Raw genomic sequence first — 9,750 nt, forward strand, 5'->3', positions numbered from 1 at the left:
CATCATCTCTACTAGGGTTTCTATTAGTGTTTTACATTCAAAGCACCATTTCCATTTTTGATCTTGGGTTTTGCTAATCTCATTGTAAATATTCTCTTATTATTACTCTTTATAGTTACATTGTCATTGCTCTTTCTTCTAATTCAAGTTAAAGTTCAATTTTACTTCCCTTTTGTAATTTTAATTCCTTGTTGATGAATTTGATGTTTGATGTTTGTTTTATGCTTTCTTATGTTATTCTTGTTTATTGAGATCACTTGTGGCTTTTGGTTCCAAGTCTTTTCTCATTTTTCTCATGTTTAAGCTTTTTTGCCCACTAAGTGTTTGACAAAATGTCAAACATGGTTTTAGGCTAAATTTTTGTCTCTTGGCTTGGGTAAAGTGAGCCATTGGGTTCCTAGAGTTGGAATGTCCAACATTTAGTGTCAATTCTTGGATTGTTAATTGTCCTTGTTCCCACTAGCACTAATTTGTTGCTAAGGCCATTAGCAAGCAAGTTAGGATTTGTGGGTTAAGAACAATTATGCTCATTTAACTTACCTTCCATTGTGAAGGTTGATCTAATGAGACTAATCCATCATAATTGTCATAGTTGTAATTCCAACAAGGAAATGACCCTTAGCTCACTCCATGCCAAGACCCTTTTTATGCTTTCAATCTTTCATACATTGCTATGTTAATCTCTTTTATACTTTACTTGTTTATATTACATAGTTGGTTCTTTAATTTCTTTATTTGTTCAATCGTTACAATTTTGCATGTTCTTTTATTGCTTTATATGTTCATTTCTTCATTGACAACCCCGTGATCTTACAACCGGAATTTGCACACTCTTTGCCCTTAAGTGATTCCTTGGGAGACGACCCGGGAGTCAAATACTTTCGGTTTTAAATTGGTTTTGAGTTGTGACACATCTTGTGAATTTCCATTTTGATTGGTGACCGATTGTTGGGTTTGGTCTATGCTTGCAACGTTGACCCTCTTTTAGTATGAAAAATCCAAACCTATGCAATTTGGCCGTCGTCAAATTTTAGCGCCGTTGCCGGGGAATTCATTTTAAGTGCAATGAGTGCTATGATTTTGGTTGTGTAAATATGTAACTAGTGTAAATAGTTGATTTTTGGTTTGCTACTTGGCATTAATTGTAGATACTACTTTCTTTTTTTAGTTAGTCTTAGTAGTTGTAGATTGTTAAGATAGTTCTTGTTTACTTGCCTACTTTCGTTTTGCTTTTCATAATTGCATGCTTTCATTGTCTCCTCAGTTGAATGACACAGTCGCTTCCAGACCCGAGCTTGGCCACTTTTGATGCAGAAATTGAAAAACTTTAACTCGTATAAGGCAAGCTCGGTGCCGGCTAGCTTTCATGAATAGTGAATTGGATCACTCCCATTCACTATCACCGCCAATTCGTGACCATCATTCTCCAATCAACGAGGAGACTCTATATTCATCTGTGGGGAGTACTGAGTTCTCTTTGAGTGACTCAGGTGACAATGTCATGGTGGACCCACCTCGAAGGATCACCTTGAAGGAAGCCGGAGCTCCCGATCTTAACTTGCAACCACTTCAAATTCTGTATCTGGCCTTGGACCCAAATTTCGAGCTCAAGTCCGGCACAATTAACCTGCTCCCCAAATACAATGGACTACTTGGGGAAGATCCTTTGAAGCACCTTAAGGACTTCCAAGTTGCATGTGCAACTGCGAGAAGACATGGGGCAGATGAAACCGCGGTGTTGGTCTTCGCATTCCCTTTCTCTTTTGAGGGAAAAGCGAAGGAGTGGTTTTATACTCAGCCGGGTGAAGTTAGATCCAATTGGGACTTGTTACGAAAAGAATTGTTGGAGAAGTTCTACTCTCTCCAAGAAACAGACAAGCTACTAAGAGAGATCTCTTGTATTGTACAACGAGATGGGGAGACTTTGTATGAATACTGAGAAAAATTCAAGGAGTTGCTAGAGGCTTGCCCTCACCACCGAATTGATGAGTTGGTTCTGATCAGTTATTTCTGTCAAGGAATGCACCACCAAGACAAGCTTCTCCTAGATGCCGCGAGTGAAGGATCATTAACCAAAAACAAGAACGCTGCAGAAGCATGGGAAGTTATATCGGATCTAGTGGACTCAACTCAATACTCAAGGGCAAGGAGTCCACAACCAAAAGCCTTGAGTGAGGTTTCTCCCTCCGGAGATGCAATTATCACTAAGACCCTCGGTGAAATGACAATTTTGTTGAGGCAAATCACCCAAGGGCAACAAATCCCTCAAGCTTTGCTAATCCTTACCTGCAAAGACCCAATTGCAACCAACAATCCTACCCACATAGAGGTAATCAAGGACAAGGGTGGAGAGATAACTCAAACCAAAGGTGGAACCAAGCTCTCCAAACTCAACACAACCAAAATGCTCAAGTCTACTACCATCAACACCCCCAAGGTCAACCACAATACCAACAACCATACAGCAACCCTTATAACCTCAACCTCAAGTGAAGTATCAACATCCAAATAGTAGATCCAATCCTTCTCAAGTTAACCAAACCCCTCCTTCCAATCAATCCCACATGAATGACACAATTCACACCTTCATGCAAGAACAAAGAGAGTTCCATAAGAAACAAGATGCTTACATGGCTACAATAGCCAAAGCCCTTACCCGTTTAGCTCTCCCTCCTCAAACCACACAAAGCACCTAACAAGCTTCAACCTCAAGTAGTTTGCCCACCCAACCTCAACCCAATCCTAAGGGAAGCATAAATGCCATTACCCTTAGAAGTGGTACTAAATTGGATAAGAATGTTGCTATACCCACAAGGTTGAGTGAGGAAATAAACAATGAGGAGGCAGAAGATGAAGTGGAGGTGATGAAGGGTGAAGATGAAAATGTTGATAAGAGTAAGGAAGAACCACCAAAGGTCAAGGAGCCAAAGAGAAAGACCTTACTTGAAGAGCCCTTGCCCATTCCATTCCCAACTATAGCCAAGAAAGCAAAGAAGCAAGAAGATCTTAACCCCACTATGGTGAAAGTTTTTGAGAACGTTGAAGTTACCGTCCCTCTCTTTCAAGCTGTTCAACAAGTGTCGAAATATGCTAAGTTTCTCAAAGATGTGTGCACTCACAAAGACAAGCTTGGCAACCTCACAAAAAGCCGGTAGATGATTCTATCTCTTCTTTACTTCCTGAAAAATGCAATGACCCCGGCCCATGTTTGGTGACTTGTTTGATTGGTGGGATTAAGTTCATGGACTGTATGTGTGATTTGGGGGCATGTTTGAGCATCATGCCACTCCCCATCTATGAAAGATTGAACTTATCTACCCTAAAGAGGTCCAGGGCGAGGTTTGTATTAGTCGACAAGAGTATTGTGTCAGTTGTGGGGATTGCAGAGAATGTCATAGTGAATATTCAAGGATTGCTCTTTCTAGTTGATTTTCACATTTTGGAAACCCCTCCCATTGACTCAACCAAGCCATCATCAATACTCCTTGGAAGACCATTCTTGAAGACAGACCATTTCAGGCTAGATGCATACTCGAGAATCTATTCTTTTGAGTCGGATGGCAAGTTAGTCAAGTTTACTTTGGAGGAGTGCAACAAGCCCATCCTTGAAGCTTACTCTATTTTGGGGTGCAACATAGTTGAAGACGAAGTGAGTGAAGATGGCAAGGAGAAAGGAAAAAAGGATAGTGCTAAGGAGTCAAATTCAAAGGATCATGCTCAACCAAAGCAAGCCAAGGAGTTGGAGATTTTCCTCCTTGGAGAAATTTCTAAGTGATCAAAGAAGCCATGCAAGTCCAACTTAGGACTCTAAACCAAAGTGCCTGGTGGGAGACACCCCACCATGGTGACATTTTCCAATTCTATCTCTTGTTTATAGTTTTTTGAACTATTTGTTTTCTTGTAATACAATGCTTAGTTTAGATTTGGTTTGATAATTTTGAGTTGTATAAGTTGAATTCCTTGTGGACTATGAATTTGTGCTTATTTGAATGATTTGGGGTTGGTATGTTGTTATACTAAGGTTGGGAACCTTTGTTTTGAAGAAAAAAAGAAATTTCTAAAACAGGGCATCTGTGCGTACGCACCAAGCTATGCGTGCGCACAACACTGTGTTTTTCGCCATCTGTGCGTCCGCACACGCATTGACATGCCCTCTGGTTGCAGCGCCAGCACAGCCTGTGCGTGTGCGCTGCCCCCTTTTCTCTGGCCTATGCGTGCGCACAGCTGCGTGCGTACGCACACGTTCCCTTTCGTGCTTCATCTGTGCGGCCGCACAGACGTGTGCGTCCGCACATCAATTGTTAGCCCCTCTGGTGGGAAGGAGGGAACAGCTTGTGCGCGTGAACAACCTCCCCCATTCTTACCCTCTGTGCGTGCGCACTGACCTGTGTGAGTACGCACACCTGCTTCTGTCCACATTTTCAAAAAAAGAAAAGAGAGTTCCTTTGTGCGTGTGCACTCTACTGTGCGCCCGCATATCGTTTTGCAACCTCTCTGGTTGCAGTGCTTGCGCGCTTTGTGCGTTCGCACCCTTCCAACCTTTTTCTTCTGTGCGTCTGCACAGCGCCCTGTGCATCCGCACAGGTCACGTTCTGGGCATTAATAGGGTAGCCTGCGCTGTTGAGAGGCAGCCCTCTCTTTTCTTTTCTTCTTCATAGCTGCCCTCTCCCTCTCTTCTCTGCCCAGTCCCTCTCTTATCTGCCGCTATCCACCATCGCTGTCAGCCCACCGCCGGCGACCACCATCTCTCTCCATCTCTTTCTCTTTCTTCTCTTCTCTTTTCTTTCTTTCTTTCTTTCTCTTCTCTTTTCTCTATTCACCACCGGTGAGTTCTCTCCTCCGATGTACTTTACGGCGAACCCAACCGCCGTGATTTCGTAATGGCTATAAGAAGTGACATTGTTTATCCCTAGTTCTTGTTCTCTTCAACTTCTACACCTAAGATTTTTTATTTTCTTTTCTTTTATTTATGTTAGTATTTTTGCATTTGTTTGATTTCCTTTATGTTGCTTAGATTAAATTTGTTGCTTTCTTTGTTGCACCTTTGTATTGCAAAGTGTTTTTGTTGCTTATTGGGTTGGTTAGGTTCAATTTTGACCTTAATTGTGATGAACTTGCATGCTGCATACCACATGTTCGATAAAATGCCTTAATGAACATCTTGTTTGATTCATATGACTTGGCCATCATAATATGCTCTCAATTTATCTTTTGTTAGTTATATTACATGAATTGTGCAACTTCATTTGTGAATTATGATGTTGATCAAATTCTTTGAAGAGCCCTTGCCCATTCCATTTCCAACTATAGCCAAGAAAGCAAACAAGCAAAAAGATCTTGACCCCACTGTGGTGGAAATTTTTGAGAAAGTTAAAGTTACCGTCCCTCTCTTTCAAGCCATTCAACAAGTGCCGAAATATGCTAAGTTTCTCAAAGATGTGTGCACTCACAAAGACAAGCTTGGTAACCTCAACAAAAAGCCCGTAGATGATTCTATCTCTTCTTTACTTCCTGAAAAATGCAATGATCCCGGCCCATGTTTGGTGACTTGTTTAATTGGTAGGATTAAGTTCATAGACTGTATGTGTGATTTGGGGGCATCTGTGAGCATCATGCCACTCCCCATCTATGAAAGATTGAACTTATCTCTCCTAAAGAGGTCCGGGGCGAGGTTTGTATTACCCGACAAGAGTATTGTGTCAGTTATGGGGATTGCAGAGAATGTCATAGTGAATATTCAAGGATTGCTCTCTCCAGTTGATTTTCACATTTTGAAAACCCTTCCCATTGACTCAACCAAGCCATCATCAATACTCCTTGGAAGACCATTCTTGAAGACGGCCCGTTTCAGGCTAGATGCACACTCGGGAGTCTATTCTTTGGAGTCGGATGGCAAGTTAGTCAAGTTTACTTTTTAGGAGTGCAACAAGCCCATCCTTGAAGCTTACTCTATTTTTGGGTGCAACATAGTTGAAGACGAATTGAGTGAAGAATGCAACGAGCAAGGAAAAGAGAATAGTGCCAAGGAGTCAAATTCAAAGGATCATGTTCAACCAAAGCAAGCCAAGGAGTTGGAGATTTTCCTCCTTAGGGAAATTTCTTAATGATCAAGGAAGCCATGAAAGTCCAACTTAGGACTCTAAACCAAAGTGCTTGGTGGGAGACACCCCACCATAATTACATTTTCCAATTCTATCTCTTATTTATAGCTTTTTGAACTATTTGTTTTCCTGTGATACAATGCTTAGTTTAGATTTGGTTTGATAATTTTGAGTTGTATAAGTTGAATTGCTTGTGGACTATGAATTTGTGCTTATTTGAATGATTTGGGGTTGGTATGTTGTTTTGCTAAGGTTGGGAACCTTAGTTTTAAAGAAAAAAAGAAATTTCAAAAAAAAGAGAATCCCTTTGTGCGCGCGCACTCTACTGTGCGCCCGCACATCGTTTTGCAACCTCTCTGGTTGTAATGCTTGCACGCTTTGTGCTTTCGTACCCTTCCAACCTTTTGCTTCTGTGTGTCCGCACAACACCCTGTGCATCTGCACAAGTCGCATTCTGAGCATTAACAGGGCAGCCTACCCTGTTTGGAGGTAGCCTTCTCTTTTCTTTTCTTCTTCATAGCTGCCCTCTCCCTCTTTTCTCTGCCCAGTCCCTCTCTTCTTTGCTGCTGTCCACCATCACCGTCAGCTCACCGTCGGCGACCATCATCATCATCTCTCTCTCTCTCTCTCTCTCTTTCTCTCTCTTCTCTTCTCTTTTCTTTCTTTCTTTCTTTCTCTTCTCTTTTCTCTATTCACCACCGGGGAGTTCTCTCCTCCGTTGTTCTTTCCGGCGAACCCAACCTCCGTCATTTCGCAGTGGCTATAAGAAGTGCCATTGTTTATCCCTAGTTCTTGTTCTCTTCAACCTCTACACCTAAGGTTTTTGTTTTTCTTTTCTTTTATTTATGTTAGTTTTTTTGCATTTGTTTAATTTCCTTTATGTTGCTTAGATTAAATTTATTGCTTTCTTTGTTGCACCTTTGTATTGCAAAGTGTTTTTGTTGCTTATTGGGTTAGTTAGGATCAATTTTGACCTTAATTGTGATGAACTTGCACGTTGCATACCACATGTTCGATAAAATGCCTTAATGAACATCTTGTTTGATTCAGATGACTTGCCCATCATAATATGCTCTCAATTTATCTTTTGTTAGGCATATCGTATGAATTGTGCAACTTCATTTATGAATTTTGATGTTGATCAAATTGTTTTTTGATGCCAGGGCATTTCGGCCAGTTTCACTGACCTTTCTTTATTGTTTTTAAGGTAGTTTCATGCATTTTCTTAAGAAATAAGCTAGTTTTGAGTAGATATTCACTTACATCTTGTTTCAAGCATACATTGTGCATTTTACATGATTTCATGAGAAATTTGCATGAATTATATGACAAATTGGATGATGCATGTCTCATGACTTGGATTAGAACTTTGATGCACTTTGCTGCTTGATTTCAGGACAAAGGAAGCAAAGAAGAACCACGTTAGCATTCACGTTAGTTCAACTAACGTGACCTCTAATGTAGAATGGGAGCTAGCTTGCAAAGTTAGTGAGAAAGGTAATCGCCAATAACGCCCTCGAAGCCATCACAGCTCACGTTAAGAGTCACGTTAACTAAGTTAACGTGAACCCTAACGTAGAAGAAGACAACAAGGCCAACGTTAGTGACACTCTCCTTTGCCACTAACGTTAGACCAAGCTCATAATTGGCCACGTTAGTTGCCATGTTAACTTAGTTAACGTGGACTCTAACGTTGGAAAGCAAAAGAGAAGCCAATGTTAGTGACATTCACCTTTGTCACTAACGTTGGCCAAGCCTCCATGAGCCACGTTAACTCTCACATTAACTTAGTTAACGTGGAAGCTAACGTGGAGAGAGCAATTGATCGCCAACGTTAGTGACACTTACCTTTGTCACTAACGTTGGGGTGGACCACCAAGAGCCACCATGAGCAACATTAACTCCCACGTTAACTTTGTTAACGTGGAAGATAACGTGGATAAAGAGATGATGAGCCAACGTTAGTGACACTCATCTTTGTCACTAACGTTGGAGATGGCCAGCATGACTACGTTAGAAGCATCGTTAACTTAGTTAACATGGACTCTAACGTAGGAAGTAGGGGCACATTGGAACGTTAGTGACAAAGGTAAGTGTCACTAACGCTCTCGAAGAATTGGCATTGCTACGTTAGAAGCCACGTTAACCTAGTTAACGTGGACTCTTAACGTAAGGAGAAGGGGTGACTCACCACGTTATTGGGAAAGGTAACTCCCAATAACATATTCGAAGGGCCAAGAGGCAACGTTAGTGGTCATGTTAGTGCCACTAACGTTGAAGTCAATGTGATCATATTTGGGTTAGGAACGTTAGTGAAAAAGGTGATTGTCACTATCATTCTCGAACCCACACTTTCACTTAACGTTGACACCACTAACGTCCTGAGCCAAAGTCCCTGCTTACTTCACATTTTCTCTCTGCAAGTAAAGCTAAGCCCAATAAAGCAGATAACTTCTTCAAACTCAAGATCCAGAGGCCCATACCCAAGACTTGAAGAGCCAACTAGAAGATCAGAAGAGTAGTATATATAGGAGTAGCTTTGAATTAGATTGGGGGTTAGAAACTTTAGGAGCCTTAGGCATAGAACTACTCTCTGTATTTTACTTTCTCTGTAACTTCTAGTTTTACTTTCATGATGTATTCTCCATCTTTGTTTTCATTTTCCAGAGCTATGAACAACTAAACCCCTTTCATTGGGTTAGGGAGCTCTGCTGCAATTTGATGGATCAATATTAGTTTTCATTCTTCTTCTTCTATCTTTTCTCTTGATTTTACTAGAAAGCTTTCAATCTTCATCCAATTGGGTAGTTATCTTAGAAAAGAAACTATTCATATTTGGATCTCTTCGGAACCTTGGAAGAGGAATGAAGAGATCATGCTAGAAATGCTTTCTCATGCTGGATCAAATTGGGTTTGGATGGATATGTGACTATAATCCTACCAATACTTGATTTGGAAATGCCTATGGTATAATCAATGACCATACTTCATCTCTTCTCATGAGCAATTGACCAAGGAATTAGCTATTGATCAAGATTTGAGAGATTGGATTACCAAGGAATTGGAATTCGATCATTTAAGATTGCCAAGGAGATCAATGAATGCATTGATTAAGGAAGAAATGAAAATAAATTTGATCCGAAGAATGTAACATCTCCTAAGCCCAACGAACTCCCCATTTCTGATCTTACCCATTCTCTTTAATTTCTGTCATTTACTTTTATGAGCATTTCCTTATTCCCATTTAAGATTCTGCAATTTATTTTCTGCCATTTACATTCAGCTCTTTATTTCTAGCATTTACTTTTTCTGCTATTTACCTTTCTGCAATTTAATGTTCTGCAATTCTCAAGTCAAATTCTGGTTCGCTCAACTAAAACATTCCTCTAATTAAAGTTGCTTGATCAATCAATCTCTGTGGGATTCGACCTCACTCTATAGTGAGGTTTTAATTGACGACAATTCGGTACACTTGCCGAAGGAAATTTGTTACTAGACGAATTTTTCGTGCATCAAGTTTATGGCACCGTTGCCGAGGATTGATTTGTATCAACAATGATTAAGTTGGAGGATAATTAGATTGAGTATTTTTCATTCTGCTAATCTAAATTTCTTTTTGAGCAATTTACTTTCAGTTTCAGTTATTTTT

General features: G+C 40.5%; 1 protein-coding gene and 1 non-coding gene across 2 annotated transcripts; one reads left to right on the top strand and one right to left on the bottom strand.

The window, feature by feature from the left end:
• Window positions 1–1,876: 1,876 nt before the first annotated feature.
• On the bottom strand, window positions 1,877–1,983 carry LOC127748190 (small nucleolar RNA R71). The gene has a single exon (XR_008010133.1). It is a non-coding gene; the product is annotated as a small nucleolar RNA R71 (small nucleolar RNA).
• A 3,272-nt stretch (window positions 1,984–5,255) lies between these two features.
• Window positions 5,256–6,104, top strand: LOC107489559 (uncharacterized). Its single transcript, XM_016110306.1, has 2 exons — window positions 5,256–5,892; window positions 5,971–6,104. The coding sequence occupies exons 1-2, from the start codon at window positions 5,256–5,258 to the stop codon at window positions 6,102–6,104; spliced, it is 771 nt and encodes a 256-aa protein (XP_015965792.1).
• Window positions 6,105–9,750: the final 3,646 nt, after the last annotated feature.

The sequence above is a fragment of the Arachis duranensis genome, chromosome 5, assembly GCF_000817695.3.
Source record: "Arachis duranensis cultivar V14167 chromosome 5, aradu.V14167.gnm2.J7QH, whole genome shotgun sequence".
Lineage (NCBI taxonomy): Eukaryota > Viridiplantae > Streptophyta > Magnoliopsida > Fabales > Fabaceae > Arachis > Arachis duranensis.

Excerpts from the sequence above, each read along its gene's own strand:
- LOC107489559 (XM_016110306.1), top strand. The coding sequence starts at position 5,256 with ATGATGTTGATCAAATTCTTTGAAGAGCCCTTGCCCATTCCATTTCCA. Across the intron at positions 5,893-5,970 it reads CTATTCTTTGGAGTCGGATG|TTGAAGACGAATTGAGTGAA; the intron begins GCAAGTTAGTCA and ends GGTGCAACATAG.